The sequence below is a fragment of the Mirounga leonina genome, unplaced genomic scaffold (assembly GCF_011800145.1).
Source record: "Mirounga leonina isolate KUSES-001 unplaced genomic scaffold, KU_Mleo_1.0 Mir_418, whole genome shotgun sequence".
NCBI lineage: Eukaryota > Metazoa > Chordata > Mammalia > Carnivora > Phocidae > Mirounga > Mirounga leonina.
Genome location: NW_023270739.1, coordinates 527,629 through 546,437, shown reverse-complemented (window position 1 = coordinate 546,437; position 18,809 = coordinate 527,629). Strand labels below are relative to the sequence as shown.

The 18,809-nt window shown below is 60.0% G+C and overlaps 1 protein-coding gene across 1 annotated transcript in view; it reads left to right on the top strand.

Moving 5' to 3' along the window:
* Positions 1-18,809, top strand: part of GRAMD4 (GRAM domain containing 4) — a 467,167-nt gene that overhangs the window by 9,842 nt on the left and 438,516 nt on the right. The window contains exons 2-4 of the mRNA XM_034987294.1: positions 9,715-9,822; positions 15,320-15,401; positions 17,672-17,734. Coding sequence (XP_034843185.1) covers positions 15,364-15,401; positions 17,672-17,734 — 101 coding nt within the window. The 5' untranslated portion in view covers positions 9,715-9,822; positions 15,320-15,363. The remainder of the gene's footprint in view (positions 1-9,714; positions 9,823-15,319; positions 15,402-17,671; positions 17,735-18,809) is intronic.

Below are 18,809 nucleotides of genomic sequence, written 5' to 3'. Positions count from 1 at the left end.
AATTCCCACGTAAATACATCTTTGTTTTCCTGATTCGGAGGCGTTGGGCCCTGTTTGTGTGGGTCTGAGCAGCCGGCCTGGGCAGATACATCCAAACATAAAAGTGAGCTCAGCTCACACAAGGACTATCACGGCTGCTTTTGTTCTTAGATTAGACAGCAGTCGATACTGGGGGTTTGGGGCTGCAGAGACAGGCATATATAGCAGAGATAATTAAAACATTTTCATGATTGTGACAGCCACATTCTGCTGCCGCAAGCTGGAGGATCATTCTACCCAAATATTTAGCAAGCACCAAATAAAACACTGGTGACAAAAAAGAAGTAATAGGAAAAAAACAGTGCCATAAATTCTAAAGCAAAAGAGTCCAGAGTGTAGAGAGGTGGGTAGGGGGAAAGGAGTTTTTATTTAAAGAATTTATGCTTTGAATAGCTGCCCATGCCTCATCTCCAAAAATTTTATTTTTTGGTATAATTAGTGTAGGTAAATAGGCCTTTAATCCTAAATCCTGGAGTGATAGTCACATTCCTGGAGCACGACTTCCTCTTCTTTTTGGAGGTAAGGGCAAGTAGCATAAAATCAATTAATTTCCATAAATGAGCATTTTCATTCTAAATTAGTATTTTCCACCGAGATTTTCACCTAATGGGTGTAATGTCTATGGATAACACATTTCCAGCATACGCCTTATAGAGCTGGGATGGTTATATGTGACCAATTACCATGTTTGTTTTTTAACTTGGGCAATGACATTCTGCCTCCCCCCAAATCAGGAAAATGCCATGGAATCTTTTGTGTTCTGAATCAGGGAAAATATCCGCGTTCTCCATGGCACCCAATACTTCTCGGCAGGGTTTTTTTTTTTTTTTTTTTTAAAGAAAGTACCACGCATAGCAGTTTTCACATCATTGCTTCTATATAAATTCCACTATAGACTGAAATTATACATTCTCACAGCACAGATGGGCTGGTCTGTCATTACGACTGCTGGGTCCTTGTTGGAACACACAGCATATTTCAATTGTGGAGTCGACAATTTCGAAGAACTGAGGTCAAAATAAACAAGTTGCACTTGTGTATAAAAACAGTCCTATGATCCTCTCGTCCCCTGAAGAATTTGGCAGAAGAACCACCATCACCTTCATTAGATTAGAATTTAAATGTTGGTCTTTGTCTTTGCCTTTTAAGACTCCAAATGCCCTACGTTAAAGGACCTTAAATGTTTTAATTAATGACCAATTTTTATGTTGTTTGGCAGCATGAACAGCGTTAACGCTAGATTTAAATTCAAAATTATGGGCTTTGGGACTTAAGATTTTGAGATCTTCATTAAATCTCTAGCTGTTCTGTATAGGCTTACGTGAAATTATTTTGAGATGTTTATGAAAAATAGGATGACAAATACTTTGCGTGGTTTAAAGGTACATTTAAATCCCTCCCTCTCCCCCGCCACAAAGAAAAAAAAAATATATATATATACATACACACACACACACATATATATATGTATATCAACAGGTAAACTACAAAGAGTAGCTATAAACTTAAAAAAAAAAAATTATCTCACCGAGATAACAAGGTGCAGAATTTATTGGCCGTCATCACACATGAGGACAGAGAAGTTTTACGAGCACAAATAATTTGCACATGATAACTGTTTATTTTGTGAATTTGTTCACGTTATGACGTAATCTGTTCCGAGAGTTCTTCCCCACCCCACCCCACCCGCCCCCCCCCCCCCCCCCCCCCCCCCCCCCCCCCCCTTTTAAGTGATTGCTTCTGCTTTTCCCCGAATTCTGGATCCCGGCTCTGCCCTTCCCAGCCTCTGAGGCCGCCTTCCCTCGCTGTGGCCCGGAGCTCACACCCGGGGCTTGTGGCCGAACCTGAACGAGGCAGGGATGCTTCCCTCTGCTGTCTCCTGCAGGCTCCCAAGTCTCCTTCCATTTGTTAATAGAAGTGCTTTGTTGTGGCTTGTTTATCTGAAGGCACGTACCTGTTGGTGGAGATGTTTGGGAATAACAGGAAGGGCGAAAAGTTGATGAAATTTGCGGGAGCTCCTGGGGAGCTGCTTTCTCTAGCGGTCCTGCTCTTGCATTTTTTTTTTTTAACCACTTCCTCCTTTCCCATTTGGTCTTTCAGCCTATTGACCCTGGTCTTGGCATCAGACCTGTATTTACTAGCAGCCCGGAGAACATGGCGCTGGGCTGGGTGCTCTGAAAGAGTGGGCAAGGCGGAGCGGCCGCCGCCCTCAGAACCAGAGCCCGGCACCTTGCTCGGTCGGCAGAGCAGAGTGCAGAAGAGCGGGAGCTCCGGGACTGAGGCCGGGGTTCAGACTGAGTCGGTGTTAGTTCCTGGCCCTGTTGATCAAAGGCAACTCATTTCACCTCTCCGTGTCCCCGTTTGCTCATCTGTGAAATGGGCCCAGTAAGTGTCCCCGCCTCATAGTCACACATGGAATGCCCTTAGCACAGCGCTCAGTTCCCAGAGAGCACCCCATACCCGCTCTTAATCCTCGGTTGATTTCTGAGTCTCGGACGTGCCTGCCAGGCGGGGGTTAACACCGGCTCCATTCGGCCAGGGGAGGCACTGAGCCTGAAGCTGAGTCCCCAGATTCAACCAGCTGATGAAGATCAGGGATGGGATTCAGACCTGGGCCCGCCGTCCTCCAAAGCCCACGTTCATCCTGCATGTCCACGCGGTGCTCAGGTGTGGACGGCGCACCCTTGCCCGTGCGTGAGCCCCGGGCCATGTGCAGACGCACACGGTGTGCTGTGCTCTGCCTGGTACGTCGGTGGTTTCCAGAGGTGGACAGGCATTTGGAGGCACTGTGCCAGCTTGGGGCAGGTGCTCTTCATGGCTTCTCAGTGAGCCATGGAGCCTGTGGGCCACTCCGGGGGACACTTGCTGGGCACTCGGCTGCCCCAGTGTGATGGGTCGTCTTCCCCAGCCCAGGGCCAGCCAGAGCAGGCTGGACAGGGCACCCAGCTGCCAGGCCCCTGGGAGGTGAAGGAAGACCCTTTGGCCGGGCTGGCTACACGCTGGGACCTGGTGAGGCATGGTGCGGTCTCCCCGGAGGGGCAGGCTGTTCCAGGCACCGGCCATTTGCAAACGCTGAGGAGTGCAAGTGAGCCTCTAGGCCTGGGAGAGGAAATGGCAGTACGAGCAGGCCCAGAACAGGATCCGGGAAGGCGGCCGAGGGAGGGGAGCGGCCGGAAAGCCCAGGGGTGGGCCGGTTGGTGCGCTGGCGGCCGTCCTTCGAGAAGCAGCCAGCGGGGCTAGTCTTCCTGGGCAGGTCCGTGTGCGTGCGTGCACCTGCGTGCGGGGCTCGGGCCCCTGGGCGGCCACTGAGCAGCTTTAGCAGCCCAGCTAGCTCATCAGTAATGTGCTGGGGACGGGGGATTTGATGAGGTCCTGTGAACGCCCAGCGCACCTTTGGACAAAAAAAGAGCTTTGATGAGAATCTTTACTATGGGCCTGGGTTCTGTGTCTTTGAAGCATTTATAACAGCACGAGACTCGGGAAACTGTCCGACGTGGCAGATGGGAGCCTGTCTGGGAGGCCCCGGGTGGTTTGTGTGTCCCCTCGTTGGGGCCTCTTAGGTAGAGACTGGAGGCCTGGACTCTCAAGAGAGCTGCCTGCCCATCCCAGCCTCAGTTTCCCTATCCATAAAGCAAGGGGGTCAATACTACCCACAGGTTTCTCGTGGCCTCCCTGGTGATGAGGTCACTCCCCACTCATCCCCCTTAATGGGGAGCAGTTGTTGGTGGGCCCTGGGAAAGTGTCCCCAGCCTCGGGTCCCCAGGACTCTGGCTTCCGAGTTTCTTGAGGGACTAGGAGGGAGGTCTGAGAGGCCAGGCCCGCAGACCCACAGAAGGGTGGGGGCGGGGGGGGCCGGGCTGCTCCAGCATGTGCTGGGGAACCTCTGGCCCAGTTTCCTGGGCGCCCGGCCCTGCCCCAGGATTCCTGCAGTGGGTGGGTCTGCACTTCCGGCCCAGGCGTGGGCGGCGGGGTCCTCGAGGCAAGCGGAGTTCCCCACCCGCCAGAGCCTCCTGGTTGCGCAGCTTCTTTTGGCTCGATGGGATGAGGTCTCCCACCTGAGCGTGGCATGCGGGGTCCGGGCGGGTGGGCCCCCCGCCTGCCGGCCGTGCCCGGGCCCAGGTGACACGGCGGTGGCGGCCTGCAGCAGCATCGCGGGGGCTGACCGCGGTAGAGAAGGTGCCCTCCGGCTCGAGCCTTCGTGGTTACGATCACCCGAAGAGCACGTCGCCTGGTGCCAGGACCTGTGGAGGCTCTCAGCCCCGGATGGGTGGGCCTCGAGGGTCTCAGGCCTCGGTGCCGGGTGCTCTAGCTCCAGAGGTGAGCCTCGCCCCCGAAGATGCGGTCATGCTCAGATGGCCTGTGTGACCGTGCGGGTGCTGGTGGTGGCCCTGGGAAGCAGCTTCCAGGTGGGCACTCCCGGGCCAGGCGGTGTGGCCGGCCAGCACAGCCTCAGCAGATGCCACCGCAGAGAGGTATGGCTGCCACCGCAAGCGTCCCACTGCCAGGGGACAAGTGAGCAAGACAGGCTCAGGCAGGACCAGTGAAGGGACCCAGAGAAGCAGAAACCCCTGCCTTGGCCCAGTGGAGAATTGGGGGCCACACTTGGCTCCCCCAAGGGAGGGTCAGCGCATGTCAGATGCTGCGCGCAGGACTCAGTTCCTTGCAGCTGGGGGGAGCAACCCTTTGTTGACCTACTAAGCGCCAGCCTCAGGGCCGGCTACTTTGATCCTGTTTATTTGTTTATCTTAAAGATTTTGTTTATTTATTTGAAAGACAGCACGAGCAGGGGGAGAGGCAGAGGGAGAGGGAGAAGCAGACTCCCCGCCAAGCGGGGAGCCCGACGCGGGGCTCGGTCCCAGGACCCCGGGATCATGACCTGAGCGAAGGCAGACGCTTCACCGACTGAGCCACCCAGGCGCCCCCCTCCCTTTTTTTAACTGTCCATTTGAAAATGCAGTCGGCCCGTTCTGCTTCCCTCTGACATCCCATCGGAGCCCGCGTGGGCCGGCGCTGCCCGGGTGCTGGAACATGGTACGGACAGGACGGCTGCAGGCCCTGCCTGTGTGGAAGGTGCTGGCAGTTTTCTGTGTGAGAAAACCAAGGCTCAAAGAGGCCAAGGAGCATTCCCAGAGTCACGCAGCGAGGGAGTAACAGAGGCTGCACCCAAACCAGTCTCTGACCACAGGACCTGCGCTCTCCCCACGCTGTCCCCACGCTCTATGGAAACGGCCGGATACAAGACCCCTTTTTATTGTTTCCCTGTCATGGATGCTGACCTTGGTGGGCTCTTCCCAGACACGCAGTGCCGGGAAGGCCCTGTCCTTTGCGCTGGAGTTCTGCCACCCCCAGGGAGAGCCAGGATGGCCTCCATCCCTTCCCCCCAGGGGCCATGTCGTGCTGGTTCCGGGGGCCCTAAGGACCCGTCTCTGGTGGATTGCCATGACCCCAGCATCTGGGGCCTGGCAGTTGGGCCCGCAAAGCCTCCAGTGCCCTGCTGGGGTGAGGGCTTCTGGCCTCTAGGGCTCAGGGTGCTGGCTGGAGCCAGATGGTGCACAGTGTGGCCACAGGCCAGGGTGTCATCCCTGCTCTCGCTGTTCTTCTGGCCCACGGAAACACACAAGGCCCAGGTGATCTACAGAGTTTATCACTCAGGCACTGGGAATAACGGCCTTTGGGGGACACTGTAAAAACCTGGAACAGACAAGACCATTTTGCAGCCTTCGACGTTCTCAAATGGCCCTTTTTGCTCTGTGCCCAGTTGATACCCTTCCATTGTGCCGGGAGCCTGCAGCGGATGACGAGCTGGGGTTTTTTGCAGGCTCTTCTCGTGGGGGCTGGTTGTATCTGATGGGCCTGGACCCCTTTCTCGTGGAGATGCTCGTGCCTTGTGCTAAGGTGCACAAGGTGGATCGGCCAGGCGCGCGAGGTCGTCGGCCCCTGTGAGGTCTGCTCCGAGGCAAGGGTCTCAGCTGGAGGGGGGAGCCCTCAGCTCAGGGCAGGACAGAGGTGCTGGGGTGCCATGTAGAGGCCAGGGTAACTGCATGTGACCAGCTCTGCAGGTGAGCAGGGCCATGTCATGTTCGAGAAACCGTGCCCTGTCCGTCCATGGGGTTCCCTCTCTGGCGCTCGTGTCCCAGCGTTGCTCAGAGCTCATGTGATCCTCGAGGGCGCCTCTCAGAAGGGCTGGGAGCCTGCTATGGGCAGGCCCTGGCTTGGGGTCCAGGAGGAGACGGACAGCACCATCCAGTGACTGGACCAGGCAGACCTTGTTGAGTACTGGGTCCTCTGCTAGAGGGCTAGAGCTGTGCCAGGCGGTCGTGTCTGCCCCCCACTCACAGGCCTGGGGACCTCACTTAGCGAACACGGGCGCCCTCTAGGAGGCCCGGCCCCAGGCCTGGTGGTGCTGGCTGGGGAGCAGAAAGTTAGCCAGGAGTACCCAGTGCCCGCCTGAGGGATGCAGGAAGCCTCCCAGAGGCGGCGGACCCACAGCCCCGGGCTCATTCTTACCTCCAGCCCGGGGCCTGCCACGTCTCCGGGCCCCGCTGCCAGGCGCAGCGCCGCCCCTCCCGCCGCCCCACGCCAGCCCTGCACAGGCCACATCTGCTGCTGCAGCCCGAGCCAGAGCTCCACCTCCCGGGCTCCGTCCCCATGGAAACCGCTGGGGGGGGGGGTTCCTGCTGCATTTGGCCCGCTGACTGGTTTCCATTAGAGCCAGCCTGCTTTCCTTGAGCTCTGCCCCCGAAGTTCAAGGCTCCCCCTGCCCCGAGGTTTCTTTTGCATGTACTGCGCACCAGCCTTCCGGGCCACGGGGCCGGGAGCACCTGGGTGGAGCGAGGGCCCTAGGGGCCTGCGTTGCCCCGAGCCCAGGGGCTGGCCCAGGGCCGTGACTGCTCTTACCTTAACCCCACTGTGGGCTCAGACCCCGGCCCTTCTCCCCCAGAATGAGCAGCTGCTGAGGGGCGCCCCCAGCTCCATTCCGGCTGGGCCATAGAATCACTGGGGGGGGGGTGCTTTCGGTAAGCCCCTTCCTCTGTCTGGGCCTCAGTTTACCCATCTGCAGAATGAGAGGGATGCACGGCTTCTCCAGGTGCTTGCCGTGCCAAACAGGACAGGACAAAACAGAAAATGCAGCTGAGGCAAAGCCAAATCTCTCAGGTTCACAGTGCTGGGATTTTTGTTTGTTTTCAAAGAGGGATTTTTTTTTTTTTTTTTTTTTTAAGGGAAGGAGTCCTGGAATTTGACCGGAGATGGCTGTCGGAGAGCCAGTTGGAGCCCGTGGGCCCAGGGCTTGGGAAGGCCCGGGCAGCTGTGCCCGCAGGCCCCACCTGGCATCTGTGGGGTGCCCAGCGCCCTGGCTGTGATTCGGTGAGCAGAGGCATGAAACGTGCCCGTGACAGGATCCAGAGGGCTCTGGAAAACTACCCAAGAGGCTTCCGGAGGTCAGAAATGTGGGCAGAAAATGAGATCCAGATTTAAAAAAACCCGGCTGGCTCATCCCCCTGGGAGGGAGGCCTGGGAGAGCCTTGCGGCTTGTTGACTTTGAAATGCTTGCCCAGGGCTGGTCTACAGCAGCGGCCCCTGGCCCCAGCCTGATGCCCTGGCCGAGGTGCTGCCCTCCCTCCACCTCTGAGGAGGTGGGAGTTTTACTGGAGATGACGGGGGACCCTTTGAGGGCTCATGCACGACCTGCCTTCTGCTGGGCCCTGCCATTGCCCTACGGGGGCCCTTTCCAGCTTACATGCAAGGAGCAGAACCTCGGGAGTGGCAGGCCTTCGGGCAGATTGCTTTCCTCCCTGGGCCTCAGTGTTCTCATCTGTGAAGTGGGGAGAGTAACACAGGCCTGCAGGCACGTGGGAATTAGGTGAGATTTGGGGTTGGGCTGGACAAACGGTAGATGGTGGCGTCAGAACCGCTCCCACGGCAGAATCCTCACCACGAACGAAGCAGGCTGCACCTTCCAGGTTGCCCCAGACTCTGGCGGGGTGACGCTGGCCCAGCCTGGCCCCAGGGAAGGCTGTTTGTCAAGGTCACCTGGAACGGCTGCTGAAAAGCCCAGGGTAGCCGGTGCAGTGGCATTTCCTCTTCTTCATCTGGGACCCCACTCAACCTCGGGCCTGCGTCCCCGGGGAAGCCCACCGCCCCCCGGGTTCGCCGACAGATCCCGGGGGCGGGAAGTGGCAGCCGACAGACACCAGACACCGGGGACATGCTCGCCGCCACAGCTCGAAGGACGGGCGCGGTGGCATTTTCAGCTTTCTGCCCTGGGCGGGGAGGGAACTTGGGTTTGAGCGATGCCTCCTTCTTGCCTTCCAGTCCACCCTCCCCAGTGAAAGTAGGCCGAGGGAGCTGGCTCAGACGAGTAGGTGGTGACGTGGCCCAGGTTGATTTAGACATGCGGGGAGACCGGGGTAATGTAGGAAATGAAGGAAATTTCCCCAGGGAAAGGGGGAAGAGAATAAAGAGGAGCTTAAGTGCCCAGATAATTATAAAGCCTGGCGTGGTGATTTATGGCGGGCAGGCCGGCTCCTCCGGTCTCCACCGCCCCTCCCGTCTCGGTCCCCCTGTGCCCCCAGAGACCCGCTGGTGGGGGAGGCCGTGAGGCCAGCGGGCGCCGCCCAGCACCCGAGCTCTGCTTTGTGTCCTGGGGACAGAGCCCCTCTGTGTGCCGAGCCCTGACGTCTGCTATCTGGGGCAGCCTTGCGGGACACTGACAGGCTGCCAGCCGGGAGGCTGAGCCCCCCGCACAGATTCTTCACGGACGAGCCCCAGCCAGACTGGCCGGCCCATTAGAATGCTGATGGTCAGGGTGGAGGCAGCACCTCTCATTCTTGGTGCCCCAGAAGGGGGGGCCGGGGCCATGGCGTCAGGCAGAAGTAAGGAGGCGCGTTTCTCTGGCTTGGGATCGGGGTGCGCTCTAAAACGAAATGAGGACGCGGCTCGCCACGTTGGCCAGGGCGCAAGAGAGGCCGTGGCTGGCCGCGGTGGGCCGCCTGGACACTGCGCCGTTTGGGGCCCGACTGTGGGCAGCCCCTGCTAGGGGATTTCCTCCACTATGACCACAGCTGTCCCCTCCCGCCCCCCTGTAATTCCTGGGGGCTGTCCCCCAGCTGCTGACCTGAGGGTCATCGCTGGCCCCCCTCCCTGCCGCCCCCCTCCTCAGCATGTCCGAGTCTCGCCCATCCAGGGACGTGTGACCACCACGCAAACCTCTGCCCTGACCTCCACCCTGTGGGGCTCCCGTCCAGCTCCAGGCGGAAGTCCAGTCTCCCCTTCCTGGGGCTCGAGAGGCTCCCAACAGCCTGCTCTGCCCCCTGCATGTTGCCATCCTCCCACTTCTCTAGACTGCAGCCCAGCATCACCTCCTCCTGGAGGCCCTCCCTGCTCCCCACCTGCCCACGGCTCAGTTCACGGCACGTGTCTGCCCTGGAAGACTGAGCATCTCCAGAAGGACCGGCCAGAATCACCAGCCTGGCCCAGGGCGGGCTCTTGGGGGAACGTTTCATGAATGAATGAAATAGAATCCCAAGGCTGAAACAGAAGAAGGGAAGGCTGTGAACCTTGCACTCAGTGCGGCGGCCTGCGCCACCAGGCTGGCCACGTCACCTGGCCACGATGCTCGGAGAAACAAGGGGACAGAGCTTACTTTATTACCTCCACCAATATGTTCCCTTTTAGGACTAACCCGAGGGGCTTGTGAGCCCACCTCATCGGGGACAGCGTGGCAGTGCCCGATGGACAGGCCTGAGCCCTGAGCATCTGCGGCCCACGGACAGAGGACGCCAGGTAACTCCAGGCCACGGGAAAACCATGGCTGCTGCTTTGGGGCTGGGGTTCGGTTGGGAAGACCAGCTGTGAGAGGTGCCTTGGAAGGCTCTGGGGCCTTTTCCCCTCAGCTCAGTGGGTGTGAAAGGTGGACTCTCTCGGCCCATCCGATGTCATTGGTGAATAGTGGCACATTCTGTTAATTTAGGTCAGACATTTCCCGTTCATGAACTTCCTGCAGGGCCCTGCTACCATGTTGTGGCTTATGGGGGTCCTCCTCCTCCAGCAAGTCCTCACAAACTCCAAAGCCCTCTTGCTTCCTGTCCCCTGGCAGTGGGCTGCCCAGCCCCTCTGTAGCACCCACCACACCCCTCTTCTCTCCCGTCGTTCATCTTCACGGGTTTGTGATGGACAAGTCTGAGGCAGCTTCCACTGAGGCCTTTTGAAAAGTGTGCTCGGGGCGATGACGCCTGACCAGCGGGCAGGGGCCTCGGTCCCTCCCCGGCTCTGCCGTTGGCCTGCTGTGTGATCTCGGCCCACTCCCTCCCCAACTCTGAGCCTCCATTTCCCCACCTCCGACATTTGGTGGGTCTCCGGAAGGTTCCGAGGGACCAGCTTGGGGCGGCTGCCTCAGGTGTGTGAAAGTGCTCCTGGGCTTTGAGCGGGGTCTCCCCTGGGAAAGGGGAAAGAGCTATGCATAAAGCCAGAAGTGCGCATCCTAATGTATCTCCGGAGGAGAGCAACGAGGCGGCCGGCCGCTGTCCGGGGTGGGTTGTCTGGGTCAGATACTTGTGACAAAGCTGTCTGACGGGATATTGCATGGCCGCTCAGCGGACACGGCCGGTGGGGGCCACGGAAGTCTGTGGCCAGCCGCCGTGGTGCGTGTGGGAGCCCCTCCTGGGAGGGGACTGCCGCGGGCTGGGCTCAGCAGAGGGGGACTGTTGGCTGCCTTTTTCTCCTTTTCTCGTTTGTCCGGACCTTGCTGAATGAGGAAAAACTCCTTTAAATCACAAAACTAACCACCCAGCCAGAGTGACCCTGACCCACCCAAATCCTCACTACACGTTCTCCCCCCAGAAGGAGAGCCGTTGGTGGAAGGTGCGGGGTGTTGCCCTGAGGGCAGCACCATCACCAGGGCGCGTCTGGGCCCTTTAAAAGGAGCAGAGGAGATGTGGGGGGCAAAGGGGACCCCTGAGAGTGGGGAGCACATTGAGGCCCCTCCGGGCCGATGGTGGGGGTGATGCTGCCACTTTGGGGCCGGGCCCACCGTGATGTCTCCATTCGCGTCCCAAGTGTTGGGAGTCTGATGTCTAGAGGTGATGTCCGTCCATGGAGACCAGGAGCCCTGTTGTCAGTTGGCGCTGGGGCCTGTTCCTTTGCTGTTAGAGGTATGGACGTCCCTTGTGATGCCCCCCGACCTGGTAGGGCTCAAGGCGGGTGTGTGAATGGACGCACCTCTGGCCACCGGTGACGCGCTTTTCTGGCCCTGAGTTGGTAACTTGCATGGCGTCGGCCACTGGCTGTCGAGACCACCTACTGTGTGTGCGGGCCAAGCCGGTGGGAGTGTGTTCATTTTTGTGTTCATGATGTCAGCTTTGTCCAGTAGGTGAGAATGGCTACTTCTTGATACAAAACTGGGGCTCAGAGAGGCCAGGGTCCTGAAGGCCACGCAACCCAGGAGATTCTCTTCAGCCTGGGCTCTGCAGCCTAGGCTCCTGCCCGGGGCTGGTGGCCCTGCCACTGGATGTTGCGTCCTTGGGGATTTGAACTGGCCTGTGCCTATCATGTCAGCTGCTCCCCAAGTCCCGGCTCCTTGAGTCCCTGCTGGGGCCGTGTTGACCCAAATGAAGCAGCCGAGCTGGGGATGCACCCCTGGCTTGTGCATCTGGCACTCTGGCTGGAGGACGTGGCTGCCCACAAGCTCACGGCCTACTGCTGATGCCTCCCGACCCGTCTTGGGTACCTGAGGCCTTGGGTGTCCGACAGAGCACGACCCCAGGGCCAGGCCTCGGTCCTCCGCAGGGCATTTCTGCACATAAATCGAGGGTGAGCTCTGTGCATGATTCATTAGCAACTGGCTCTTTCCAGTTTGTAGGACGTTTCTCCCACACATGACCTTGGAGAAGGCCAAGTTTAATGCCGAAGAGAAGTCTAGACAAGGCAGGCGGAGTGCTCTGGGGGTCCATGTTCCCATGGCTCTGGGTCCTGAAGCTTGGCCAACATCAGGGTTCCTACTGAGGGCTCTGAGCTCCTGCCCCACGATGTCCACTCAGACCCCAGGCCCCGGAGACTTAGTCCCTGGTAAGATAAGAGGTAGAGGAGGAATTTCTCCAGGATAAAGGCCCAGGGTGGGTTCTTACACGTCCTCAGAGTACCCCAGGGAGGCGGCAGTGGGCGTGCAGTCCAGTGAGCCTCATGTGGCCTGCGTGTGCAGCGGGTATCAACTCTAACCTTGCGTGTAAATTTGAGGAGGTAGGTGTCACCGTCCCGGTGTAACAGACTGGGAGCCTGAGGCCCCGGTGGAGGGGCTTGTCCAGAGCTGAAATGGGACCTCAGTGGCCCCTGGACTACCCTGCAGATAGGCACAGGAATATTGCGGAGACCAGGCTACTCGTGGGCCTGGGCAAGGTGGGGATTGAGCTCTGAGACATCCTGCCGGGGCCCAGGGTTGGTTCTGACCATTGAAACACCAGCCTCATTGTGCCAAAGCCTTCCAGAGGACAGAACTGCATGGGCGGGGGCGGTGCGGGGAAGCTGCCAAGATGGCCCGGGCTGACCCTGTCGTCCAAGTGACCACACCGTGGGGCACGGACTCTGAGAGGGAGCGGGGGCCCAGCCCTGAGAGCAGTGGTAGGCATCATCGTGAGCCAGCGCTGCGCTTGGGACGTGGACTTTTGTCACCGGCAGTGCCCACCACAGCTCTGGGAGGCCAGGCACACATGAGATGCACATCACAGGAGGGAAGGCAGGAGAGGGCGGTCTTGTGCCTGGAGCCCGCACAGCAAGCAGAGGCCGTGGGTCTGGCCAGCTTCCCGTGCTTCCCCCAGCCTGCCTCGTGACCTCTGGGACGCGGGGGCCCAAGTTCATTAGTGACCCTGAGACGGGCCCCGGCCTCCCTTCCCACCCCCACACCATGTGGGCTGGCCTCTTGAGGGAGGACAGCTGCAGGAGGCTCAGGCAGCCCCAACAGGGGACGACGCACTCACAGGATCTGGAAGGGCTCTGAGGGCAGGCCACACGATGGTTGTGTGGCTCAGCACGCAGCGACTGGAAGGAGGCAGAGTGAATGCCTCTGTGCACCAGTGCCCAGTGGACACTTAACCTGGCTGTTCTGTGCCGTCACCAGGAGAGTGGGCGCAAGGATATGGGAGCAACAGAGTGTCCCGGGGGAGAGCATTCTGTCAGTGCTGCTCTGAAGTTGGAAGGGGCATCCGGGCTTCACATCACCCACCCTGGGCAGCCGTCCTTGTGAGTTTTCAGCCACGGCCACGTGTGGCTCCTGTGTCGTACAGGAATTGGGCCAGGATCCCAGAGCCAAGCTTGCTCCCGCAGCTAAAGCTCTGCTCACCTGTCAGGACAGAATTTCCACACCCCTGTGTCCAGAGCAGGCACGGGGTGGCCTTGTCCTGTTTTCACCTCCTCCGGCTCCCCGGAAGCCTGATCTCTGCTGACATCGACTAGTGATATTGAATAGGGCTGTTTATGCACAAAGGGGGCCTCGCCTGCCGGGCCTGTGGGTACCACAGTGTGCGGCCCATGGAAGCGGTCCTCTGTGAGCCCCAACCAGGCTGTGTTCTTGGTCCAGAGGGAGGAGTGGGTGCGTGCTGCATTGGCTCCCCTGTGCTGTTTTGGGGTTCTTTCCTAGGCGAGCCCCAGGGCGCTGTCTCATCAGCTCCAGGTTAGGGTATCGGAGATACCCCAGCTCGAGGGACTTCCTAACCTGCCCATCTTACAGGCGCAGGCAGATGGGCCCGGGGTCCTTAAACAGCGGTGCATGCCGGGGCTCCATCCTGCTGGGAGGAGAGGCAGGGAGGGCATCCTGGCCGGCGAGGCAAGGGCTGTGCTGCCTCAGGGCGGTCCCATCTCGGGGGTGCTCCCCCCCTATAAAACAGGGCAGTGAGGTGCTGCGGCCCAGAAGCCCCATCCTGCAGCTAGGGAAACTAAGGCTAAGAGAGGCTCTAGGCCAGGAGAGATAGGGAAACAGGATTAGAACCCAGAGCTGGCTGACTCGTGGTCCTGAGTCCATGCTGCGTGCAGAGGGCATCGGGCTCACAAATTCCTGTAGGTCCCCAGCTTCAGGGGTGGTGTTGGGGTTCCACCCAACATTTTAGGGCTGGGAGTCCAAGCACAGCCTTGGAAGCCCACCAGCAGGTCCCCTCCGGCCTCTGAGGGCCTTATGAGTCCCATGATCCCCACTGGCAGGGGCCTGTGCCTGAGGGGGAGGGCTACAAGCCAATTAGTGGCAACTGGTCACTCTTGGCCCCAGTGGCTCCTGCTCTGGGTGGGACCTGCTCAGTGATGGGGTCTGGGGAAGGTTGCACTTCTGGGGGGACAGAGCAGCCTCATTCTTGCACTGGGGGGCCTGTGGGAGCCTCCCAGCTTGTGTGGGCATGTTCCGGAAGCTGGGAATACTCAGAAAGGGCAGGGGAGGAGAGTGTGGAAGCTGGAACCCTGCCATCCTGTCCACCCACTCACACTCAGCCTGGGGCAGAGGCAGAGTGGCTCTGGCTGAGGCCCAGCCCGGCTCCTCTCTGTGATGAGTTGGGCCTGGGTCTGCCGTTCCGTCCTCACGGACAGAGAGCCAGCCCTGCTTTGGGGGAGCCTGGACCCCGGATGCAAGCCTGAGCTGGAGGCAGGGCAGGGGCAAGAGCCTGGCCTCTGTCTGAGTCACCCTGGGCCGAGTGCTCTCAGGGCCCCCCCAGGTCCTAGTGTCCTGCTCAGTTGGTCCTGGGGTGTCCTCTGACGGGCTCATTGGGAAAAGACCACAGTCAGGTCTACACTCTCTGGGTCCCAGATAGACACATCATTCCAAGAGCGGGGGCACTTCCCCGTCATCCCGGGCGCTGTGCTGAGCCAGGGTGCCCCCAGCTGCATAGGAGCTGGTCTGTGCCGCAGACCTGCCAGCCCTGGGGGGATAGGCAGTACAGAATCTGTGAGCTGATTTCAGGGGACCCCCAGCCTCCTACTAGAGCTGGGGAGACTCTGTCTCAGGCGGCATCCCCGCAAGAGTGGAAGATATGCATGGCTGGGCCGCAAGGAAGCCAGTGGTTGGGGTTTGGTTTTGGGTGGGAGTCCAGACCAGGCTGGGAGTCGGGGGGTCGGACAAGGCTTCCCTTGCCGTCTGTAACCTCTGGGCACTTGGGCGCCTTGCCCGCTGTGAGTTGTGGGCTGCCATCTGCGGTGGTTGTGTGGGGTAAATGAGAGGCAGGGGATGGTCACACTGAGCCCCCTCCCGTTTTCGGGGTCATGTGCCACCAGGCCTGCCCAGCTGATTCCTTGGTCACCTTGCGTCTTTCAGAACATGACTCATCCCAGAGCACCCCCAAGGAAGCGGGACCTATCATGGCCTTCGGGAGACATTCCAGGACCGCAGAGCCCAGGTAGATGGTCTTTGCCCTGGGCCAGGGCAGGGAGGCAGCCCGGGAGGTGGGCGGCCTGGCCAGGAAGGGAACGTGAGCCCATCTTTCAGAAGAGCCCAGCACCAGCCCCTCAGGCCCCAGCTGGCAGCCAGGCCCACCCTTCCTGAGGGATTCAGCCTGGTCCCTGGCAGGCGGCTGAGGTCCCACTCCAGGACCAGGAGTGAGGTGCAGGGCAAGGGTTACCTGGCCTGCCATGGGCCTTTGCCTCTCCCTGAGTCCTCGGCCTGCCCTGCGGCCTGAGGACTCATTCGCCTCCTCGAAACAGATGGAATCAGGGAGGGCTGGGAGGGCTGAGTTGTTGGCACAGAGACTCTGCTGAGTGAGCTCCGAGTCACAGCCACCTACCTACGTGGTGCCAAGTGATGGGCACGCCCAGCCCCCCAGCTGCGAGCCACCCTCCTGGACATGCTTCTTCAGAGCCTCAGTCTCCTCATCCAGAAGGCCGGGGCAGGAGTGGCTCCTGGTGGAGTGTTGGGGACGCACCGTGAATCCCAGAGCACGTGTGGCTTCCGTGAGAGGCCCAGGGGACCGGACACAAGTCTTTGCACACAGTGGGCCCCCAAGAAGCACAGTGCTTTATACTTCACTGAGAGCAGACAGCTCTCCAGGTGTTTGGGCCACCCTGGCACTCTTCTCGCTGCTCTCCTCGCTGGAGCTCAGCGGGGTCTAGTTCCCTACACCCGTTATTTCAGGTTTTACGTGTGCTGGTGCTAATATGCGAGATGAGACGGTAGGTCGAGGCAGCGCGGGGCCTGGTGTGGCCAGGGGCCTTGTCGGCAGCATCTCTGAGGCAGACAGGAGGGCTTCCGCCCCCCAGGAACCCAGGCCTGCTGTGGCCATGGGTGAGTTTCACAGCCCTGGGGAGACAGCCAAGTGGGGAGAGGTCTCCACCCCGACCTCCAGATCCGAGCAGCTCTGTGTGGTGGTCTGGGTCTGTTTGCACAGCCACAGGACAGGGAGCCTACCTGCCCACGGCAGGTGCTGTGGGGGGCCTGCCAGAGGTCTGGCCTGGTTCTATTCCAGAGCCCGAGGCTCTCTGTCAGTGTCCCGGGGCAGCGCCTCCATACCCAAGTCGGCCTGGGGGCAGCCACTACCCTGAGGGCTCATGGGAATGGCCACGCCATGGCAGGGGACTGAGCCCCAAGACCCAGATCAAACCCCCTGGGTCCCACAACTACGTGGCTTTCACTGCTGTGTGGTCTTGGGGAGGCCATGGCCTCTCCCCGGGATTCTGTTTCTCATTTGCAAAAGGGGCGTCCAGACCTCTTCCTACGTACTCCCCGCCCCCCCCCCCCCAGGTACCAATAAGAGCAGACCGGGGGGGCTCTCCTGGCCAAGAAATGGGGGGGGGGGGGTCTGGCTTGGGATCAGTCCTAACCCACTACTTGGAAAGATGAAGCCTACACACGCAGCTGCCCCTGATCATACGGGCAGAGCGGGAACTAAGGGGTTATATGTTACCTATACGTCTTGCCGTGTAAATAAATAAATGTAAACATAAAAAATACGTATGTTTATATTGATATTAAAGCTTAGAGCAACACAGACAATGCAGAAAGATAAAAGTAAATAGGAAATTAGGGCAAAGGCAGAATCGAAGGTAAGCCTAAAAGAAGCCACATCACGTAGAAGTCTCTGGTTGCTGGTAATGACCTGTAAATTCAGCTCTGAGCCTCCTCGCGGCCAAAGCAAAGAGGAAAGCCTGTCCCTTGCAGGAAGTGGCATTCGGGGCATACCGTTGGCAGCGCTGACGGGACGCCCCGAAGCCCTGGGCGAGGGTGGGGGGTGAGCACTCCCTGACGCTCGGCACAGCTGTGTTCCTCTCATCCTGCTGAACCCTTCCCGCACTGAGTCATCTGATTTTCCCCAGCCCTTCAAACCCCAGTGGAGAGAGGCAGCGAGGGGCCCCGGCCAAGCTGTCAGGCCTTGCTGAGTCCGATTTTGAACGTGCGTCTCTCTGGCCCCGGGACCACGCACCTGCAGGTGTACCTGCCCCAGCTGCTGCCCCCTGGAGACGGGTGCCCCCGAGGATCGGGGAGTCAGTCCCAGGGTTTGGGACACAAAGTCACACTGATGCGGCACTGTCAAGGCCCTTGCGGCCCTTGAGGTGGCCTCCCAGGCTGTCAGGGCAGGTGGGCCGGGGCTGGAGGTACAGATGCGGGTCGGGGCCCGCACACCTGCGTGCCTGGGCTCTCCTTCCCGAGACTTACACAGCATCTCTCTCCTTCCAGGACTCACGCCTTCTTCCTGCCTCCTCGTTCTGCAGGTGACCCCTGCAACTCTGCCTCCCTCAGGTCAGTGCCGCGTTTTGAACCTTGAAAGTCAGGGCTCCCCCCTCCCCTCAGGTACCACCCTGGTCTGGGCCTGTCTGAAGTGGGACATGCACACACACGCACACACACGGCTTGTGGAGGACTGAGGAGCTGGGCGGGCTCAGCTGGGTCTGCTCCTGCCTCAGCCCTGACCTGCCACTGGCCTCTTTCTGTGCCCGAGGGACCAAGGTCTGCCAGAAGTCAGGGGCTTGCCCAGGTCTCTTGCCCCAGGAAGCTGGACTCGGGCCCATCTTTCTGTCTCCCTTCCGCACAGAAGTTGAGTGAAGCTCCTTCTGCAAGGAGCCATCTGTCTCGGGGGTCCGTGGTGGGAGGGCTTGGGCCAGCTGCTGGGGACGGTCCGAAGTGTCTGTGGAGTGGCCAGAGCTCAGGGGCTCAGCAGGTGAGAAGGTCCTCGGCCCGCCGCTCCCTAGCCCAGCCACCCTGTGGCCCTGGCGGGAGCCGGTCATGCCCAGAACACTCCTTGCCCACACCCTGCTCCTCCCCTGAGAGCCGGCCCACAGGGCAGGCTGTAGGGCCCACTTGGCTGAGTCTGGCCTCCTGGGGAGTCCGCGGGGCCGTGTGGGCCAGACAGGCGCCACCCCCCTCCCCCGCTGTTGCCATGGCCAGGGGCAGGCCTGCCTCCCAGGTCCATGTGGAGAGGACCCCAGGCTGTTGTGTCTGGGCTCAGGAACCCTCTGCCATCTGGGGCCCGTGTGTTCACAGGTCCAGCTTGCCCGCAAGACTCTGCAGACATTGCCCCCAGGGCTTTTGTGTCTGCGCGCGGAGCGTGCGCCAGCCGGTGCCCGTGGTGGGGTGGAACATGGGTGGGGAGAGGGGGAGGCCCCCAGAGGACGTGGGGCAGAGGGGAAGGGGGACCTGGAGGGGGGATAACAGAGGAAGGGGACGAACAGAGTGGAGGCAGAGAGAAAGCAGGGCAGGGCACGGGGAGAGAGGAGACACAGAGCAGAGCGACGGGAAGCTGTGGGGAGCTGTCGCTGGGGAAACGGGGCCTGAGGGTGCAGCTGGTCCCAGATGTCCCCAGGGCCTGCTGGGCTCT